Source organism: Camarhynchus parvulus, chromosome 25 (assembly GCF_901933205.1).
Source record: "Camarhynchus parvulus chromosome 25, STF_HiC, whole genome shotgun sequence".
In the NCBI taxonomy this organism is placed as follows: domain Eukaryota; kingdom Metazoa; phylum Chordata; class Aves; order Passeriformes; family Thraupidae; genus Camarhynchus; species Camarhynchus parvulus.
Genome location: NC_044595.1, coordinates 2,074,587 through 2,096,095, shown reverse-complemented (window position 1 = coordinate 2,096,095; position 21,509 = coordinate 2,074,587). Strand labels below are relative to the sequence as shown.

The following is a 21,509-nucleotide window of genomic DNA, read 5'->3' as shown; positions in this document are numbered from 1 at the left end:
AGGCAATAAAAACAGAGTTACAGACAGTCTGGGTACCTCTTTCTGGGCAAAATAAGTTTGAAAAAGGATCCACGTTAACAGAGGATTAACCCTTAAAAGCAACAGCCTGATGCATATTCATACACCTCATACATGATGCATAAATTCCATTCAAATACAGGATTCTGTCTGGTCAGTGTCAACTTCGTCTTCTGAATCCTGACCCTGAGGCAGGAAGAAGTTATTTTCTTCTGATAATGGAGCAATAAATTCATTTTCTCTGAAAGATTTAGGTGTCCTGTGGCTGCTATCTCAGTGCAAATACCTCATTCCTCTCTTTAAAAAAAGTATCTTACTTGAGTAGCATAGTTTCTATTTTAACATTATGTTAAAACATGATGCTAACATTACAGCATCGTTTCTATTTTAACATTGTTATAACCTAAAACTATATTTAACACACTACTTAAGAAAATTAACACACGTTTATGTATTATGTAAACATAATACATGTGACCATAAAAATTAATAATGTTTAACATTACAGCATCGTTTCTATTTTAACATTGTTATAAACTAAAACTGTATTTAACACATTACTTAAGAAAATTAATACATGTTTAATGTAATACATGTTTATGTATTATGTAAACATAATACATATGACCATAAAAATTAATAATGTTTAACATTATAGCATAGTTTCTATTTTAACATTGTTATAAACTAAAACTGTATTTAACACACTACTTAAGAAAATCAGTACAGCATAACTTTCTAACATAACACATCTGATGCTCATTTGAATCTGTTTCACACCTTGTTGTCCCCTCAGCTGGAGCGTGGCCTGTGCCCTGCACACGGCCAGGGCTGGCCTGAGCTCTGTGTCCAGCCAGGATGTCCCAGCAGGAAAGCCCCGAGCGATTTTCCACACCAGCGAGAGCGACCCGGTGAGTGACAGCCTGCCACCGCTGTCCCCTGGCTGCCACCACTGTCCCCTGGGGCCATCCTGGCACCACTGTCCCCTGGGTGCCACCACTGTCCCCTGGGTGCCACCACTGTCCCCTGGGTGCCACCAGGGCCATCCTGGCTGCTACAGCTGTCCCCTGGGTACCACCGCTGTCCCCTGGGTGCCACCACTGTCCCCTGGCTGCCACTGCTGTCCCCTGGGGCTATCCTGGCACCCCTGTCCCCTGGGTGCCACCACTGTCCCCTGGGTGCCACCAGGGCCATCCTGCTACCACTGTCCCCTGGCTGCCACCAGGGCCATCCTGGCTGCCACCGCTGTCCCCTGGGTGCCACCACTGTCCCCTGGGTGCCACCAGGGCCATCCTGCTCTGCCATCACTGTCCCCTGGCTGCCACCAGGGCCATCCTGCTACCAGGGCCATCCTGCCACCACTGTCACCTGGGTGCCATCACTTTCCCCTGGCTGCCACCAGAGCCATCCTGTCACTCCTGTCCCTGCCACTGCCAGCTCTGGGACCATCCTGGCACCACTGTCCCCTGAGTGCCACCAGGGCCATCCTGCTACTAGGGCCATCCTGCACCACTGTCCCCTGAGTGCCACCAGGGCCATCCTGCCACCACTGTCCCTGCCACAGCCAGCCCTGGGTGCCACCAGGGCCCATCCTGGCAGCCAGCAGTGCTGCCTGGGGCTGTGCTGGGGGTACAGGGGGTGCACACACCTGCACCAGGGGTACAGGGGGTACACACACCTACACCAGGGGTACAGGGGGTGCACACACACCTACACCAGGGGTACAGGGGTTGCACACACCTACACCAGGGGTACAGGGGGTGCACACACCTGCACCAGGGGTACAGGGGGTACACACACCTGCACCAGGGGTACAGGGGGTGCACACACACCTACACCAGGGGTACAGGGGGTACACACACCTACACCAGGGGTACAGGGGGGCACACACCCTACACCAGGGTACAGGGGTACACACACCTCACCAGGGGTCAGGGGTGCACACACCCACACCAGGGTACAGGGGGTACACACACCTACACCAGGGGTACAGGGGGTGCACACACACCTACACCAGGGGTACAGGGGGTACACACACCTACACCAGGGGTACAGGGGGTGCACACACCTGCACCAGGGGTACAGGGGTGCACACACACCTACACCAGGGGTCAGGGGTACACACACACTACACCAGGGGTAAGGGGTGCACACACCTGCACCAGGGGTACAGGGGGTGCACACACACCTACACCAGGGGTACAGGGGGTACACACACCTACACCAGGGGTACAGGGGGTGCACACACACCTACACCAGGGATCAGCTCCATGAATGGGCTGTGGCTGTGCAGGGCACCTGCTCAGGGTGGAGCCTGAGAGCTCCTGGGAGCAGGGATTGATTCCTTCCCCAGAGCTGCTCAGATGAGGTTGCAGGAGCTGGGACAGGCTTAGCTTCTCATCAGACACCATGAATTTCAACTCCAGGCTTATTCTTCCCTGGAAAAACCTCCCTGAGCTGGCTGTGAAGGGGAGAAAAACCCCACCCCAGATGACCTCAGCACAGCTCTGCAGCATCACAATTGCAGCCGGGCACTCTCCGTGTCTGGAGCACGAAATGAAGGGCAGGAAATGAATGGAACGAGCCTTTGAGGTGCTTTTCTGCTGCTGTGTAATTGGAGCCTCTCTGATTCCGCCGGGGTCTCTATGGAAACGGCAGCAGGAGATGATCTCACACGTGACCCCGTGGATTGCACAGCACAGGCCAGATGGCCACCATTGTCCCCACTGTCCCCACTGTCCCCTTCTGGTTGCCAGGCAACTGGCCCTGCCATTCTGACCTGTGCCTGGGCTTTGGCTTTGGCCAGCTCGGCCTGGCTGGGGACACCCCAGCTCCTGCACCACACAATCCCATTGAAATGGGCCTCAGAAAGCCACTAAACACCGCATTTTCCAGCAGAGTTTGTGTACCCTGCCATCAGCAAAGCTCCAAGTGAGGAAACGTGAGGATAAATGACCCACATTCTGTAGGAGAGTGAAGGAATTTGCCCAAAAGTCATGCAGCAAGTCAGGGATGAAGCTGAGAATGAAAATGGGCTTTGGAGTCCTGCTCTTCTGGAAAACCACAGGTGCTGTGTCCAGCAAGTGCAGGAGAACTCCAGGGAAGCCACAGTGTGAAATAAGCTTGGGGAAGAGAAGTTTTTCACACTTCTCCTCCGGTGACACCTCCTTCCAGCAGGGCACCTCTTGAACAGCCAGCATTTAACATTCCCCCCTGTTGCAAGGATTTCCTGACCACTGAACCCCCAGTGGCATTTCCAGCTGACACCAGTGACACCCCCTTACAGCCGCTTTAACATTCCCCTCTGTTGAAGTTTTCCAGGCCCCCAGCAGCTCAGCCTTTTGCTGAAGTTACCAAACTTCCCTAAAAATCATTCCTTGAATCAGGAGTTCCTCAAATCCTGCAGCAGTGCCAAGGTCAAACACAGAGTCCAGGACACCCTGGCCTGTCCTGTGTGTCCCAGAGAGGGGTGGAACAGGGGTAATTGTTGAGTGGAAGGGGCAGAAATGTGTATTTTGTGCAAATCTGTCCTGAAGGAGGGAAGGGAGACTTAACAAGAATCCTGGGAGCAGAAAATTCATGGATATGCAGCAGAGCTTCCAGCAGTGCTCCATGAAGAGTCTGTCAAGAGCTGCAAATATTATTGGCCAAACAGGCAAAAGAAACCTGCACACAAAAATGCTGGTGCATAAAATAAAGAAAACAAAGGGAATTGTTGTATTCGTTGCTGTGCATGGCAGTTTTTATATACAACAGGAATAAAGAGGAGGATGGTTTTAATTTAAATCCGTGGGGAAAAAAATGCAGAAAGCAGAGCAGGACAAGATCTAAGCTTCAAAGATTAACACAAAACTGCTAAAAGTCACACAGGAAGGGCTGCAGAGTAGTCTGAGTTTACTGTCCTAATTAGACAAGACACAAAAAAAGATTACTTGAGCAAGAGGAAATAAGTAAGGGCTTTGCAGGTATTGCATGGCAGGAAAAGAGAATAATGAAGGGGAAGAAAAAGCATTAAATTCTCAGATCCCAGTGACAGCAGCTGCTTGCTGTCATTATGGTGAGACCTGCAGGGGAAACACGCTAGAAATAAATGCAGCAGGATTCAAGTCCAGTGGAGGAATAGCCCTGATCACTGAGGTCGCACCACAAGGGACTGGAAATTATTGCCCCAGAAAAGAAATTAGGAGTTTTTAAGCCTCCAGCCCCAGTAACCAAATGGCTCAGTGGTTGGGAGGCAGCAGCCCAAGGCAGAAAATATCATTTTTGTCAAAGAAAAAAGTGAATGTGACAGCAGCAGGTAACTCAGAAGGGTGCCACAGCTCTGCCAAGGTTTGGGGGGACTGTTGGAAGGTGAGGTCAATCCATGGTGCCCCCAAACACCACAGTTAGTACAGGAGCTCAGGGAATCCCTTCATTGCTCAGTGCCAGGTGGGATCTCCTTTCTTCAGCCTCTTCCAAGCACCTGCCAGCAGTGCCCTCACCCCACAACTCCTGCTTTATTCCTTTTTTTGTTATTCCTCCTCTTGCTCTGCCCCCCAGTGAGAGAATATTGCCTGTGCCTGAGCATTGCCTCCCTGTCCCACCCTCCCAGGCCGCCTGGGCCCAGGACAGAGGCATCACCACGTGCCAATTGCCATTTTCTAGGTCCCAATTGCCATTTTCTCTTCCAGAGTGCCAATTGCCCTTTTCCAAGATCCAATTGCCATTTTCCAGGGTCCCAATTGCCATCTTCTCTTCCAGAATGCCAATTGCTCTTTTCTCTTCCAGGATGCCAATTGCCCTTTTCCAAGATCCAATTGCCATTTTCTCTTCCAGAATGCCAGTTGCCCTTTTCCAAGATCCAATTGCCCTTTTCTCTTCCAGGATCCAATTGCCATTTTCTTTTCCAGGGTCCCAATTGCTCTTTTCTCTTCCAGGATGCCAGTTGCCCTTTTCCAAGATCCAATTGCCCTTTTCTCTTCCAGGATCCAATTGCCATTTTCTCTTCCAGAGTGCCAGTTGCCCTTTTCCAGGATGCCAATATCCATTTTCTCCTTCAGGATGCCAATTGCCCTTTTCTCTTCCAGGGTCCCAATTCCCATTGTCTTTTCCAGAATGCCAATTGCCATTTTCCAGGGTAACCAATTGCCCTTTTCCAAGGTACCAATTGCCATTTTCTCTTCCAAGGTACCAATTGCCCATTTCCAAGGTACCAATTGCCCTTTTCCAAGGCACCAATTGCCATTTTCCAAGGTACCAATTGCCCATTTTCCAGGGTCCCAATTGCCATTTTCTCTTGCAGGCCAAGCACACGGAGCAGCACGAGGGCCGTCTGTACAACATCCCCCTGGAGGAGGTGAAGGCTGTGTTCCCCCATGGGCTGCCCCATCGTTTCCAGCAGCAGGTATTCCAGCCCGGAGGGATGCACTCGGGCTGCCCCTGAATCCCTGGGAGTGCCCAAGGCCAGGCTGGAGGGGGTTTGGAACAACCTGGGATAGTGGGAGCTGTCCCTGCCCATGGGTGTGAGGATCTTTAAGGATCTCCCATCCAGCCCAGTTCCATGATTCTGTGTGGGAAGAACCAGATCCATTGGTGACTGTGATATTTTCCTGTTGGAATGAGACAGAGCAGTTATTCCTTGCCCTTACTGTTGTTTTCAACATCTAAAAGAGATGAGTGAACCCCCCAGAGCAGAAGAGTTTGAGGGTTCCACCTCAGGCAACTTTTGTTCCCGTGTTTTTCATCTGTAACATCCAGGCACAAAATGAATTACAGAAACATTTTCTACAAAGCAACACACTCCATTTTCAGAAGGCTTCAAACCTGGTTTTATTCCAGCATGCATGCTTTTTATACATTCTTACCAAGCTCATAAGTTTACACTTTACTCATTGCTCAGGAAAGACAAACAAAGTGCTCATTGGAATAATTGCAGGTTTCTCTTATTTCTCCTCCTTTCTTTCTTGGTTTCTATGTTGTTGACCTTGGTAGAAAATTCTTTCAGGGGTAAATACAGATCCTCTCATCAAACTTCTGTCTGGCTCACAGAAGTTGCTGCACAACCTCTTCCACATGGCTGTATTTCTGTGTGAACCAGGCTGTCTCATGAAATAAGTTCACATGTGCAGCAAGACAATCTTGTCTCCTGGTTTGTGTGGTGAGGCAGATGGAGCGTGCCAGGCTCTGCTCTGCTGGGTCAGGAGCAGATTCCTTACCTGTGCAAATCCAGGGCACTGAGCTGGATTCACGGACAGGCCAGGCACCCACACCACAGTTTGTGGGAACAGGTAAAACCCTTTTTGGGCACAGGAAGGACAAGAAAATAATTTCCCTGAGGGAAAGCAGCACTTGACCAACTCTCAAATGCTGCTTGACCGACCCTGCTGGGCAGAGAGGGCAGAGCTGGGTGTTGGAACCCTGGATGCTGAGAATTTTAAACTTTCTGTGCTTAAAGGCACAGACCCACTAGAGAACACTGCATTTGACTTGAGGCTGTGAAGAAAGCTTCAAAAATTGATTAATAATATTGAGATTACGGGTGTGTAGTTGATTAGGAGTTTACTTTGTGATATTGAAGTTTACTTTGTGTAATATCACAAAGTAGAAGACCTAAAGTTTGGGATTTTAGAATATAGAAATAAATATGAAGCAAGATAGAAGTTTTAGGGCAGAGACAAGTTGTTCTTCTTCACCTTCTTTACCTTCTTCTTTCTTCTTCATGGGTCTGGGTGATGTTTTGTAATTGGACAGAAAAGTCCACATTGTGGGCTTCAAAGGACTAATTATTGAGTTAAAAGGGAAATAATCTAGGTGTCATTTCTTAATTGGCACAGACCCACAAGAGAACAGTACAATTGACCTGAGACTGTGAAGAAGGCTTCAAAAATTGATTAATAACACTAAAATTACAGGCGTGTAGTTGGTTAGAAGTGCGTAATATCACTAAGTAGGAAACTTGAAGTTTGGGATTTTAGAATGTATAAAAAAATATGAAGCAAGATGGATGTTTTAGAGCAGAGACAAGTTGTTCTTCTTCACCTTCTTCACCCTCTTTTCTTCTTCATGGGTCTGGGTGATGTTTTGTAATTGGACAGAAAAGTCTGCAGTGCGGGCTTGGTGAGATCAGTTCTTGGGTTAAAAGGGAAAATAATCTCGGTGTCATTTCTTAATTGGATAGTTTAGTCTTAAAAGACCTTATAACAAGAGATAGTTAACAATTTTTGTGCCTGGTTAATGAAAGGCTGCTGAACTCATGGCTGTGAGGCTGTTTCACTGATAAGAAATAATAATAAAACACCCGAGTTCGAACGTGAAATACCATCTCAGGTGCCTAAAATCCCCACCTGGAGAAACCACTAGCTGGGGGTGCTGGGGGCCTGCAGGTGGGTTTGGAGCAGGGCTGGGGACAGCGGTGCTCGGCCAGCTGGTGGCAGGTTGGTCACAGCTGTCCTTCCTCAGATCCGGACCTTCAACGAGGCGCGGGTGATGGTGCGGAAGCCGGCGCTCGAGATCCTCACGTACCTCAAGGGCTCCAACTTGGCCCACCCTGCTGTCAGGTACGTGATCTGTATCCTTCAGCTGGAGCTGGAATGAAGGGAAACACAAGGAATTCGTGCAGGGGAGAGGGTGGTTGGGAGCCTGAGCTGCTCTAGTCTCCAGGAGGTGGAGACTTTCATTCCAGTCTAACATCCAGGCACAAAATGAATTACAGAAATATTTTCAGAAATATTTGGCTGTGTTGTAGTTGAGACAGAGACAATGCAAAGCAACACACTCCATTTTCAGAAGGCTCCAAACCTGGGTTTATTACAGCATTCATGTTTTTTATACATTCTTGTGCCACGTGGTCTGTGCTCAGTGCAGGGACTCCAGGCACTTCAGGGAGCTCAGAGCTTGGATGTTTTTATTTTAACTTCAAACAGGGTCAGCACACGGGGCAGGGGCTCCTCAGCTCTGCTCAGTGGGGTGGGGACAGGGAGAAGGAACTTGTGGGTCTGCTGGGTGAAATCCTTGCTCTGACGAGCTCTGAGCTCCCTTTGTGCCCTTTCTGGAGGAATCACAGTCAAGTACAAACTGAAGAGGTTTTTCCAGAGACTTTCCTTGACAGTGCTTGCTGGAGATGGTGAGAGAGGAACAGGGAAGACCATGACCCTGTGCCACGTGGTTCACTACTGCTCCAGGCAGGGCTGGCTGGTGCTGCACGTCCCCGATGGTGAGAAACCCAGGGCTCTGGTACCACACCTAACACCTAAAGAAGCTGCTTCAGCAGCTCTAGGACATCCCACCACAATCTACCCTTGTTTTTCCATAGTGGAAAAGGCTCATAAAACACAAAAACCCCAAATAAAGTAGAGCATAATTAGTAATTTTCACCTGCTCACACATCCTTTGGGCCAGTCTGGTTTTCTCCATTTTTAACGAGCATGGGAAGAGATTGTTTGGGAGCTCTAGGATATCCCACCACAATCTGTCCTTCTTTTTCTGTGGTGGAAAAGGCTCATAAAACACAAAACAAAACAAAACACAAAAACCCCAAATGAAGTAGAGCATAATTAGTTACTTTCACCTGCTCACACATCCTTTGGGCCAGTCTGGTTTTCTCCATTGTTAATGAGCATGGGAAGAGATTGTTTTGGAGCTCTAGGATATCCCACCACAATCTACCCTTGTTTTTCCATAGTGGAAAAGGCTCATAAAAAACAAAAACCCCCAAATAAAGTAGAGCATAATTAGTAATTTTCACCTGCTCACACATCCTTTGGGCCAGTCTGGTTTTCTCCATTTTTAACGAGCATGGGAAGAGATTGTTTGGGAGCTCTAGGATATCCCACCACAATCTGTCCTTCTTTTTCTGTGGTGGAAAAGGCTCATAAAACACAAAACAAAACACAAAGACCCCAAATGAAGTATAGCGTAATTAGTAATTTTTACCTGCTCACACATCCTTTGGTCCAGTCTGGTTTCCTCCATTGTTAACGAGCATGGGAAGAGATTGTTTGGGGTTTTTGTGGCCTCCTCTGATCCCAAGGGACCGTTCTCCAGGAAGGATGGAGCTGCATCCACCTCTGGGGTCCCAAAGACATGAAGCTGTTGTAATGAATCCAGAGGAGGCACCAAGATGATCAGAGGGATCAGGGGAGCAGCTCTGCTGGGAGGAAAGAATTGGGATTGTTCAGTTCAGGAGAAGAAATTGGGATTGTTCAGCCTGGAGAAGGAAAGGCTCTGGGTTTTCCTGATTGTGACCTTCCAGGGCCTAATGGGACTGCAAGAAAAATGGAGAGAGAATATTTACAAGGGCTGGAGGGACAGGACGAGGGGGAATGGCCTCCCACTGCCAGAGGGCCGGGATGGATGGGATGCTGGGAAGAAATTCCTCCCTGTGAGGGTGGGGAGGCCCTGAGAAGCTGTGGCTGCCCCTGGCTCCCTGGCAGTGCCCAAGGCCAGGCTGATGGGGTTTGGAGCACCCTGGGTTACTGGGAGGTGTCCCTGCCATGGCAGGGGGTTGGTTGATCTTTAAGGTCCCTCCCAACCCCAAACCATTCCACGTTTCTGTGACTTTTCTTACCAGAGTTGCAGAATGAAGACAAGCAACACAAACACCCTTACCATCCCCACCTCATACCATTATTTTGCCTAAAAAAACCAAAATAAAATTCAAAACAACAGGGTTTTGTTGTTTTTTTTTTTTTGCTGACAGCTCATCTCTGGGTGAAGAACTGCAAGGAGCTTTTTCAGTCTTCCTACAACAAAGACAGGCTGGATCAGCCCCTGCAGGCCTCTGTCTGGCTCAAGAACTTCAAAACCTCCAATGAACGTTTCCTGGAAGAGGTTTGTGGCTGCAAACCGCACCCCCTGCCCTGTGCTGCTGTAAGAAAAGCACTTTAGATCCCTCTGTGGGATGGCTGGTGCTGGTGGGTGCTTCTCCCAGATTCTACAATCCAGCCTTGCTTTGCCTCCTGTCATCCTCAATCTCATGGTTGTTTTCTTCCCGCAGATAAAAACACAAAAGAAATACATCTGGGGCAAAAGGGAAAGCACAGAGGAGGGCAGACCTTTGAGGGAAGTGGTGGAGCAGGTAAGGAACAAACACTGCTGCTGGTGTGGTCTCACCTTGTGCCAGAGGATCCTGGGGCTGTGGGACAGATTGCTCCTAAAGATCTCAGAGATCTGAGACCTGGGAAATAGGAGGTGTCTCCCTGTCCACAAAAGATGATGTGGTGGATCTGTAAAGAAAATTTTACAGAGAATTTGGATGGAAAACCAAGTTAGAATTAGAAATTGCCATGTTTTGATGCTCAAACTGCTCTTGGAAGAGGTTGTTGGCTGTCAAATGTGTTTTCCCCTGGAAGGGCTGCCCAAAAGTCACCCCTTAGCAGGAAATTGTCTTGGTTTGACAAGACAGGTGTCTGCTCAGGAAGGCAGGAGCCTCCCCTGAAATGAAAAATGCAAATCCTCTCCCTCTGAATTATTATAATTTTGAAATTAAGGGGCTGTCAGGCAAAGATATGGGAATAGGAGTAACAGTTCTGTACTAGGAAAAATAAAAATACAAATGTAGTAGTACAAACAAATAAAACAAAACAAAAAAAAAACCCAAGAAACACACAAAAAACCAAAAACGTACAAACAAAAAAACTCAAAAAAACCCACTGACAGAGTCAGAATCTGCAAAGGCTGCTGGGGTGTCCCAAACCCCAGATTGGATCCAGGTAGGAATGCTTGGCTCCTCCCCCTGGGTGCAGCATCTCCCCATGGGATGCTGGAATTGGATCAGCCCTGCAGGGACACTCAATGACCCATGAACAGAAGATAATTAATAATTAACGGCTCATTTACAGATAGATATCTCCTGGAGGGAGGATTGGTTGTGGAAGAGATAAAGAGAATTGCCCAATGAACAGAAGATAACTGCCCCACCTGGTTTTAACAGTGTTAAACAGTTTTAATTTTAATTAACAGGAGATAACTGTCCCACCTTGTTTTAACAGTGTTAATTTCAACAATTAACAGCAGATAACTTCTCCACCTCTTTCTAACAGTGTTAAAACTGTGTTAATTCTAATTAACAGCAGATAACTGCCCCACCTGGTTTTAACAGTGTTAAACAGCGTTAATTTTAATTAACAGCAGATAACTGCCCTACATTGTTTTAACAGTGTTAATTCTAACAATTTACAGAAGATAACTGCTCCACCTGTTTTTAACAGTGTTAATTTTAACAATTAAGCAGATAACTGCCCCACCTGCTTTTAACTGTGTTAATTCTAACAATTTACAGAAGATAACTGCCCCACCTGCTTTTAACTGTGTTAATTCTAATAATTTACAGAAGACAACTGCCCCACCTGTTTTTAACTGTGTTAATTTATTAACAGTAGTTAACTTCAGTTTTAACAATGTTAAAGCAATTGAAAACAATAACTGCCCCACCTGGTTTTAACAGTGTTAATTCTAACAATTTAACAGAAGACACCCCCCCCCATTTTTTTTAACAGTGTTAATTCTAACAATTTACAACTTGTTTACATCTTTAACTGTGTTAATTTAACATTTACAGAAGACAACCCCCCCGTACGTTTTACAGACAATGCCCCACTGTTTTGTGTTAATTTTAACAATTAAGCAGATAACTGTCCCACCTGGTTTTAACAGTGTTAATTCTAACAATTAACAGCAGATAACTTCTCCAACTTGTTTTAACATGTTAAATTTATTAAAAGAGAAGTCCCACCTGCTTTTAACTGTGTTAATTCTAACAATTTACAGAAGATAACTGCCCCACATGTTTTTAACTGTGTTAATTCTAACAATTACCAGCAGCTAACTGCCCCACTCTAACAGATGGCAAGCAGAACGCAGCCTAAGGCAGCAGCAGGCTGAGCTGTGTGCCCTGTGCTCCCTGCAGGGCCTGGCTCGGGTCAGGAGCGCCAGCGATGCCGTGGGGGTGCTGCTGCGGGAGCTGAAGCAGCAGAGCCGCCGCGGCTCCTTCCGGCTCCTGGTGGCCGTGGACGGCGTCAACGCGCTCTGGGGCAGGACCACGCTGAGCAAGGAGGACAAGAGCCCTGTGAGCACGGGGCCTGGGGTGGCTGAGATGCTCACAATGCCAAGCAACACTCTCCGTTTTCAGAAGGCTCCAAACCTGGTTTTATTCTAGCACATGCATGCTTTTTATACATTCTTGCAAAAGTCAGAAATACTCGTTGGTCAGGAAAGACAAAGTGCTCATAGTTTCTCTTATTTCTTCTTTCTTTCTTGGTTTCTGTGTCAACAGCCTTGGTAGAAGATGCTTTCAGGTTTCTCTTATTTCTCCTTCTTTCTTTCTTGGTTTCTGTGTCAACAGCCTTGGCAGAAAATTCTTTCAGGGGTAAACATGGATCCTCTTCTCAAACTTTTCTCTGACTCACAAGTCACTATAAAACTTCTTGCACAGGTGCCTTTTTGGGCTACCTAAAAGCAGAGGGCAGACAAAATTAAGAGAATAAAAGCAGTTCTATTTATTGAGGGGCCTTCAGGTACATTTTGGGCAGACAAAGCCCCCAGGGGCTGCACACAAAATGGACAACACATCACAGGTTTTCACACTTTTATAAGTTTGGTCCATTTCCATATTAATCTTTCAATTACAGCTTGAGGTAATGAAATAATTTACCCCAAGTTTGCTCACCCCAGCTCACTCCTGTTTACATTTTTCAAGGCCTGAGACAGTGAGGTGTCCTTGATTGCCAGGCCTGGAGAGGAATTGTTGTGTCTGCCCAAAATGGGAAACCTGTAGCTAGCACTGTATATGGAGTTTAGAGTTATACACCAAAGAATTGCAGGATTACAGATATATAAAATTTGTAAAATATAAATTTATATACGTATATATAATATTTTAAAATGATAAATATTATATATAATATTTTACATATATATCTATATCTATCTATATATATAGATGTAGATATATAGAGATATATATATATATAATATTTTAAAATTATAAAAGCTAAAATTATTCCCCCAGAGCTCTGCTGCAGGGGAGAGCAGGGAGCCTGTTTAATTTTAGTTCTGTGGCAATCCCTGAAAATGTTCAGGCTTTGGAGGGGCTTGAACGGTCCATATTGTGCTTCAGACAATTTTTCCAGAGTTTTTCCAGTCTCTCCCTGAGGCAGAAGTGCAGGTGGGTGTTGTTGGAGAGGCAGGGCCTGGCTGTTGCTCAGTGCAGCATGACTCAGGCTCGATGCTGCGGGGCCAAGGGAAAGCAAAGCTAAAAATGGTGCCTGAAGGATGGAAATGATCCTGCCAGGCTAGCTGGAAGGAGGGGAGGGGAATTTGTGCCTGATGGAAGCTGCTGGCAGTGAAATAGTGACATGGCCATCTCCACCAGGTTTCTCCAGAGGAGCTGACGCTCGTGCACAACCTGCGGAAGATGCTGAGGAACGACTGGGTGAGTTCAGGCTCTGCCTCTGCCAGCAGTGAAATCTGCCACAAGCCCAAAGCTGCGAGTCCAGCAGCGCTGAGGGACAGCAGCAGTGTGTCCCCAGTGATTGTGACACCCCCTGAGGAGGATGAGGACAGCTGGAATGTGCAGCAGCATTTCCTGATTCCCCCTGGCAGGCTCTGCTGCAGGACCCTGACAGCTCTTTGGGTTATGAGTTCTTGGAGCTAGTGAGAACTGCTGCTTTCTGAACATTTTGCTGTAGGAGGTCAACTCCTCCTGCTGCTTTTTCAATCCCCAGAGCTAGAACGTGTGATGGTGGCCACCAGGGGGTTTGGGTGAAGGAAGAGACGAGATCCTTTGACTCCATTACAGAAGGCTTGATGTATTATTTCATGATATATACATATACTATACTATACTAAAAAGAAAAAGAAAAGAGAGTTTCCAGAAGCTGCTAAGCTAAGCTAAAAAAAGTAAAGAATGATAACAAACCAGCTCTCTCGGACTGTGTCTGAGAGATCTCGGTTCTGGATTGGCCATTAATTATAAACACGCAAGTTGGGCCAATCCAGACAGATTTGTTGCATTCCACAGCAGCAGATAATCTATTGTTTATGTCTTGTTGCTGAACTTCTCAGCTTCAGCAGGAAAAATCCTGAAAGAGGATTTTTCATGAAAGAAATGTCTGTGACAAGAATGAGTAGGCTGCAGATTTAAAGCTGTATAGGAAAGTCCATTTTAAACTATTTCACTTGTTGGCATAGAAAACCCACAATAGGTAAGAAAAGTTTTAATGCCAGCCCTGGGAACGTGAGCTGTATATTTATTTTCTCTGTGCTCACATGGAGCAGCCAGGATGAGTGTGCTCTGCAGCATTATAAAAAGTTAATCCTGTAGAATTTTTGAAGAACCCAGATCCCAGAATGGGATCTTAAAGCCCACTCAGTGCCACCCCCTGCCATGGGCAGGGACACCTCCCACTGTCCCAGGTGCTCCCAGCCCCACCCAGCCTGGCCTTGGCACTGCCAGGGATGCAGGGGCAGCCACAGCTGTGCCAGGGCTGCCCACCCTCCCAGCCAGGAATTCCTTCCCAATATCCCACCTAACCCTGTCCTGTTACTATGAAACCATCTCCCCTTGTCCTGTCCCTCCATCCCTTGTTCCCAGTTCCTCTCCAGCTCTCCCAAAACCCCTTCAGGCCCTGCAAGGGGCTCTGAGCTCTCCCTGGAGCTTTTCCTTCTCCAGCTGAGCACTCCCAGCCTGCTCCAGAGGGGCTCCATCATGGAACCCTCCTCTGGACTTGCTGCAGCAGCTCCATCCTGCAATAAAAAGATGCTTCAGGGGTTGATCCTAAACCAGCGCCGGGTTTGCAGCTGACAGGATTTTTATTTCTGATCTGCTTTCCAGAATGGAGGTGCCATTGTGACCACCCTCAGCCAGACAGGCTCGCTCTTCAAACGCAGCTCAGCCTACACTCCCCAGGAGCTGCTGGGAAAGGTCAGTCAAGGCCTCTTTTGGGTTTTTTTTCCCTCTCTTCACATTGGGAAACAAAAAAAAAAAAATGGTTGGTGACTGGTTCTGTTCAAGGGGACACTGCTCAGAGTCTCTGTGGGTCACACACACCTTTGGGTCAGCAGTGCCCTGAGTGCCAAGGGAGCCAAAAATGCCCTGGGGTGTGCCAGGCACGGGGGCAAGGCAGGGACTGGCCCTGCCCTGCCCTGGGGCGCTTTGGGCATCACAATCCGTGAAAGGTCTGAAGATGCTGGAGGGTGTCCCAAGGAGGGGCCGCAGGATGAGGAGCATCTGAGGGCATTTCTGTCCAGCTGGAAAAGAGGAGCCTGAAGGGAGATCTCAGGGACCTGCAGCTCCTCGGGAGGGGCAGCTCTGATTTCTGTGACCAGGACAGGACGCAAGGGGAGGGTCGGGCTGGATGGCAGGAAAGGCTTTTCTCCAGAGGGTGCTGGGCACCAACAGGGAATGGGCACAGCCCCAAGGAGCCTGAGCTCTGCCTGAGCTCCAGGAGCACTTGGACACCACTCCCAGGCCCAGGGTGGGATCGCTGGGGTGTCCCCAGGGCCAGCAGCTGGACTGGCTGATCCTTGTGGGTCCCTTCCAACTGTGGATCCTCCGTAACTCCGTGACCGAGCTCTGGGCCGTGTGCCCACCCAGCCTCCAGCACTGACCCTGCCTGACCTCCCTTCCCAGGAGGGCTTCGATGCCTTGGACCCCTTTGTGCCCATCCCTGTCCCCAACTACAGCCCGAGGGAGTTCGAGAGCTGCTACGGCTACTACCTGGAGCGGAGGTGGCTGCAGCACGAGAAAGGTCGGTGCTGGGAGAGGGGGGAAAACCGGAGCTGTTCCCTCCCCCAGCCCCTCCAGCTCTGTTTTTCTCTGTTTTTCTCTCTCGCAGCGCACACGGAGGACGGCAAAGCGGAGCTGCAATTCCTCAGCGGCTCCAACCCGCGGCAGCTGGACCGGCTGGCGGGACCCCTCTAGCGCAATAAAGGCTCCGTTCCCCCGCTGTCCGTGTCCGTGTCCGTTCCCGCCCCCGCTCGCGTCGCCGCCCGTCCGGGGCGGGCCCCGTGACGCGCTCCCGGTTCCGTTCCTGCGGGGCGATGCCGGGGGAGGCGGTCACGCTGCAGCTCGGGCACTACTCGGGCTGCGTGGGCGCGCACTGGTGGGGGCTGCAGGTGCGGGGGGAGCTGCGGGACGGGCCGGGGGTCGGGCCGGGCCCGGGGCTCGCTCTGATCGCTTCTCCCCTCCCCGCCGTTGCCCGCAGGCCGCCGCGCTGCGCAGCCCCGCCGAGCCCGCCGAGCTCCGCGCGGCCGCGCTGCTCCGCTTCGGGCGGGGCCCGGGCGGCACCGAGAGCCCCGAGCCGCGGCTGGTGGCGCTGGAGCTGAAAGGTACCGCGGGATGGATGCGGGGGGCACCGGGCGGGATGGGGCACCGGGCGGCACCGCCGTGACCGGGCTCTGTTTGCAGGCGGCGTGGGCGCGCTCAGAGCGGACGGGGCGGGCACGGAGCCGCCGGTGAGCTGGTGAGTGCGGGGCGGGACGGGGCCGCCGGTGAGTGCGGGACGGGACCGGGCCACCGGTGAGCCAGTGAGTGCGGGACGGGGCGGGCACGGAACCGCCGGTGAACTGGTGAATGTGGGATAGTGCGGGACGGGACCGGGCCGCCGGTGAGCCAGTGAGTGCGGGCCGGGCCGGGGTCCCGCAGCTGCCGCCGCTTTGTGTCGCAGGGACGGGGCTGTCGCCGATTACCGGGAGCCGGGCTGCGCGTCGCGGGACACCGGGAGCCGCAGGGTGAGCGCGGCCGCGGGTCCCGCACCGCTCCCGGCCCGGGTCCGAGCGGGTAACCACCGGTAACCGAAGCGCCCGGTAACCACCGGCCCGGGATTGTTCCCGCAGGGAGACGCTGCCGGGGATGCCAAGGGGAATCCCGGTGCTGCGGGGCCAGGTTTGTGCGGGCTGGGTTCGTTCTCTGGGATCAGCTGCAGAAAGGCAGAATTGGAATTCCCTGGCCCCTGCTGTGGGACAGCGTGTTAGGGAACAGGGAGAAGGGAAATGATGGGATAACAGTGCTTGGCTTAAGGACAGCTGGGTCAGCAGCAGATGGGCTAAAACACTGGACAAGTTGAAAAATTTACTTTGCATTCACAGGGATGCTCAGAGCTGAAAGGGGACATTCAAAGCTGAAAGGGGATGCTTAGAACATGTTAGAAAACGGATTTTACATTCATGGGGATGCTCAGAGCTAAAAGGGGAGGCTCAGAGCAGAAAGGGGATGCTCAGAGCTGAAGGGGATGCTCAGAGCTGAAGGGGATGCTCAGAGCAGAAAGGGGATGCTCAGAGCTAAAGGGATGCTCAGAGCTGCAAGGAGCTTTGCTGTCCCCTCTGTCTCCCTGCAGGTTCCTCTCCTGCAGGGTCCCAGGCTGCTCCCTCAGTGAGGCTCTGGTCTGATTATCTCAACGTGAACCTGCACCCCAAGAGCCTCTACGTGATCCGGCAGTACCTGCACGATGGGTATGGCCAGGGCTTTGCTCCAGAACCCAAACCAGGGCTGAGTTTTGCCTTCAAGGGTGAATAAAAGAGATAAAAGAACCCTTCTTTCCCCCTTTCTCCCCTTAGGGATTGTGGTTGTCTCGAAGCCTTTGGGCAAGGTGAAAGTCTCCTGCAGGACCCTGCCTGTGTGGAGGAGTTGGAAGATCGGCTGCACTTCTTTGTTGAGGAGTGTGATTATCTTCAGGTCCTCACCTTATCCAAGCTCCCTTTGCTCCCAAGAAACTTTCTGCTCAAGGTGAAGCAGAATCTGAGATGCTGCCGTTGTTTCCCACAGGGGTTTCAGGTCCTTTGTGACCTCCACAATGGATTCTCTGGAGTTGGTGCCAAGGTGACAGAGCTGCTCCACGATGAGTATTCACACAAGGGGATCCTCACCTGGGGCCTGACCCCAGTCCTGAGCGCTGTGGGGGTGAGTAAACAATGAGAGAGCCAAGAGCAGCTGCCCAGCCTGGCTTTGACAGGTTCTTGTTGGTTCCAATGGTTGGATTTTTTTTCCCCCAGGACCCTCAGAAGAGTTTTTGCAGACTGATGAACACAGCCCTGGGCATTGCCCACCTGTCCCGTCACAGCTCCCTCTTCTGCCCCCTGTCACTCAGTGGCAGTTTGGGACTCAAGCCAGAACCTCCTGTGACGTTTCCATACATAAAATACAACGTAAGTCCTGGCCTGGGATCACCCACCACCGCTGGCATTGAGCTCCTGCAGCTTTACCCCTCTCTCTGTGTTCCCTGCAGCTCTGTGCTTTCATTGTTTTTCCTGGTGCTGTTCTGCTCAGCAGAGACCTTTTCCTGGGACTTTTAGCTGCCAACTTTTCATTTCTGTCGTTTTCTTCCTGCTTTTGAAAATATTAACACATTTCCTTGGCCACTGTGCTTCTTTCTGGTGGGTGCTGCCTGCAGTGCTGGCACTGAAGAAAAGGCTTTACTACAATTATTCCCCATGCTTGGAGTAACTCCAGCCTCACTAAGGAGCGAGAAAAGATAAGAGAACTGGCACCAAAGCATTTGTTAGCCAACAGCTGGGCTGGAGCTACAGTTACACCCTGGCTGCTTATCCCAGCCCTGAAATAACTGTAAACCACCTCTTTTAAAGGCACACTTTACAATCTGAGTTAAGTTAAATACACAAACTGTGAGCTGTCCTGCAACTCCTGCACTTGTCTCCTCCCCAGGCATCCCTGAACTACCACAGCAGTGCAATTCTGGCTGCAGCACTCGACACCCTCACGGCTCCCTACAGGCTCTGCTCCTCCCAGGGCTCCATGCTGCACTTTGCTGACTCCCTCACCTTCTCTGGGAGGAAGGTGAGGATGAGGAGACCTTCCAGCTGTGCTGCAGCTGTTCTGCACGCCCCCAGCTGTGCCAGGAGCGCGTTCCAGACCCTGCTCTGTCACCCACATCCAGGTTGTGGCTGCCTGGGCAGCTCTTCCCTTGCCTGCCTTGTCTGGCTCCTCGCTCCCTGATGTTCTGAGTGCCCACCAGGATGTGCCCTGGGAGCTTCTGTCCTCGTGGAAGGAGCACAAGGTCAGCTCCTGCTTTGCTCAGTCTGTTGTGCTACGAGGAATTTGCCAGGAGAAAGCCACCAGGTAAATCAGCACCTGAACTGCACTGGAAACATCCACTGAGGAGCAGCCTAGTGCTACTGAGTTTAGAGCAAAACAGCTAAAAAGCAGCTGGGAAACGCTGAATTTCCTTTGCAGGTGCCCAGGCCAGCCCAGGTCCCCCCTGCACAGCTGTGAGAGCCCCGAGCAGGTGCTGCAGCTCTACCTCCACAGCCAGTTCCCAGGAGCCCTCAGGTGGGCGCAGGTTTGGAGCTGCAGGGGGTGCTGGGTTGGGGCAGGGAACGGCTGAGGGAGCTCTGGGTGACTTCATTCATCTCCTCGCAGCACATCCCTCGTGCTCCAGCAGCCCTGCCACACCCCAGCTCCATTCCCCCAGTTCTTCTCTCCTCTCCTCACCAGACGAGGCTTCCTCCTGGACAGAGCCCAGGGCTCTTCCTCAGCAGGTAACAAACACCCCCTGAAACTGCAGCACAGAGATCAGGGCCTAGCAGAGGTAAAAATTATCAATGACAACCCAAAGTTATTAACAACAACCCAAAATTATCAATGCAATTAACAAATTATTAATAACTTAATAAAAATAAAAATAAAAAAATATATAACCAGGGTTTTACAAATAATAACAAATTATTAATAACAGGGTTTTAACCAAAAATATAACAAAAATAATAACTGGTTATATATCAAAATTATAAAATATACATTTCATATTTTTATTTTTTTTCTTTTTTCTTAATACCAATATCAATAACCAGGGTTATCAGTATCCAAAAATATTAATAACCAAAATTATCAATAACCAGGGTTATTAATAACAAACCAAGCCCGTGTGCAGAGCTGTGAGCAGCTGAGCTCAAGCCCGGTGCTTGTGAAGCAGGGCTGAGGTTTTGATGGATGTTTAACCCTTGCTGTGCCTGTCATCCTCCTGGACAGAGCCCAGGGTTTTTCCTCAGCAGGTAACAAACAACCCCTGAAACTGCAACACAGAGATCAGGGCCTAGCAGAGGTAAAAATTATCAATGACAACCCAAAATTATCAATGACAACCCAAAATTATCAATGACAAATACAAAATTATTAATAACATTATAATATTTAAATTTATTATAGTTATAAAATTTACTTTTAATTTTTATTATCGTTCAAAAATATTAATAAAAAATTATAGGTTATTAATAACAACCAACCCGTGTGCAGAGCTGTGAGCGCTGTCGCGTGCTTGTGAAGCAGGGCTGAGATTCTGGGGATGTTTAACCCTTGCTGTGCCTGTCATCCTCCTGACAGACCCAGGGTTTTTCCTCGAGGTAAAAAACTGAATGAGATAAATTATAATGCAACCCAAATATCATAACCCAATTTAATGAAACCAAAATTTACAAAACCCAAGTTATTCGCCAGCGGGGGGGCTTCCCATGGGGTTCTGGTGGCGTTTAACCCTCGCTGTGCCTGTCTCCCTGCAGCTGTTGAAAGCAGCCCCGTGCTGGCAGCGCTGCAGAGCTGCCCTGGGCTGCAGCGCCTGCCCTCGGGGCTGTGCCGGGAGCTGCGGCCGCGGCGCTGGAGCAGCTCCTGCGCGCCTGGGCTGGAGCAGGACGACGTGCAGGAGGCCCTGGAGGAGCTCAGAACCCTGGCCCAGTGCTATGAGACAGGATTTGGAGCTGATGGGTCTGAGGATGAAGCAGATTCAGACTAATCCACAGCTGGAGTGGCTTTGAGATGGCTCGCAGAATAAAAGGAAGGGTTTTGGAGACGGCCCCAGCTGTTCCTTCTTCTCGTTTTATTACCAAAAAATCTTCTGGGTGAAGTTTTCCAGCTACTCACAGTTGTGTGGCAAAGGAGGAAAGCTGCTTTTTCTTTTATATATTTTGGTTGGGTTTTTTTTTTTTTTTTTCAGCTGTGCAAATCGGATTTGCTCTGCTTGTTCAAATAAACCCACACAATAAATAGAAAATTCAGACTGTAACTATCTCACATACAATCAGCACAAGGGGAGAACTTAGAAAAAGCCATGTGTTTGTTCCACATGAAAAGTGACATTTCAGGGTACAATATTTACAGGGCTGCTGGGCCCCAAGGCCAGGTCAGTGTCCACAAGTTCTGTTATTCCACTGCTGAAACCCCCCCAGGAGAGTTCTAAAGAATTTTCTCCTTTTACTTCCTGCCTTTGGTTTGGTACAGGCTGGAAATTGAACAAAAAAAAAAAAAGGTGCTGTCTCAAGTACCTGTGCAAACATTTTTCCACAGCACCTGTCTAGCAGCAAACTGGCAAAAAAATTTAAAAAACCCCTTTTCTGGTGCAGTCAGTAGTTTTATCACCTCAGTCATCAGGTTCTTCCTCAGAAAGCAGAAGATCTTTGTCTGACAGCTGGTCTGTGTTGCTGGTGCTGGTGGCATCCTCCTCATCCTCGGAGCTCCCATCACAGGACGTGTGGAACAGCCTCATCAGCTCCCTGAACCTGTGGGACAC

At 49.6% G+C, this 21,509-nt stretch overlaps 3 protein-coding genes across 4 annotated transcripts in view; 2 read left to right on the top strand and 1 right to left on the bottom strand.

The window, feature by feature from the left end:
• DAP3 (death associated protein 3) overlaps positions 1-15,942 on the top strand; it is a 22,907-nt gene extending 6,965 nt beyond the window's left edge. Inside the window, 12 exon segments of the mRNA XM_030965256.1 lie at positions 815-826; positions 828-929; positions 5,300-5,401; positions 7,456-7,564; positions 8,117-8,209; positions 9,695-9,825; positions 9,992-10,072; positions 11,903-12,061; positions 13,367-13,426; positions 14,828-14,917; positions 15,626-15,743; positions 15,831-15,942. Of these exon segments, the coding sequence (XP_030821116.1) occupies positions 815-826; positions 828-929; positions 5,300-5,401; positions 7,456-7,564; positions 8,117-8,209; positions 9,695-9,825; positions 9,992-10,072; positions 11,903-12,061; positions 13,367-13,426; positions 14,828-14,917; positions 15,626-15,743; positions 15,831-15,916 (1,143 nt within the window). The 3' untranslated portion in view covers positions 15,917-15,942.
• MSTO1 (misato mitochondrial distribution and morphology regulator 1) lies at positions 15,934-20,944 on the top strand. Of its 2 annotated transcripts, none has more exons than XM_030965254.1 (14): positions 15,934-16,110; positions 16,200-16,323; positions 16,403-16,457; positions 16,662-16,725; positions 16,831-16,879; positions 17,331-17,445; positions 17,551-17,668; positions 17,759-17,893; positions 17,986-18,138; positions 18,656-18,787; positions 18,888-19,069; positions 19,184-19,279; positions 19,370-19,488; positions 20,506-20,944. In XM_030965254.1, exons 1-14 carry the CDS (start codon positions 16,036-16,038, stop codon positions 20,733-20,735), a joined length of 1,647 nt encoding a protein of 548 aa, XP_030821114.1. In that variant the 5' UTR covers positions 15,934-16,035; the 3' UTR covers positions 20,736-20,944. The 2 variants fall into 2 exon arrangements, with proteins under 2 accessions (XP_030821114.1, XP_030821115.1); XM_030965255.1 differs by having other exon boundaries at positions 19,184-19,289; positions 20,506-20,640.
• LOC115913297 (GON-4-like protein) overlaps positions 20,474-21,509 on the bottom strand; it is a 39,924-nt gene continuing 38,888 nt past the window's right edge. Inside the window, 1 exon segment of the mRNA XM_030965257.1 lies at positions 20,474-21,509. Coding sequence (XP_030821117.1) covers positions 21,360-21,509 — 150 coding nt within the window. The 3' untranslated portion in view covers positions 20,474-21,359.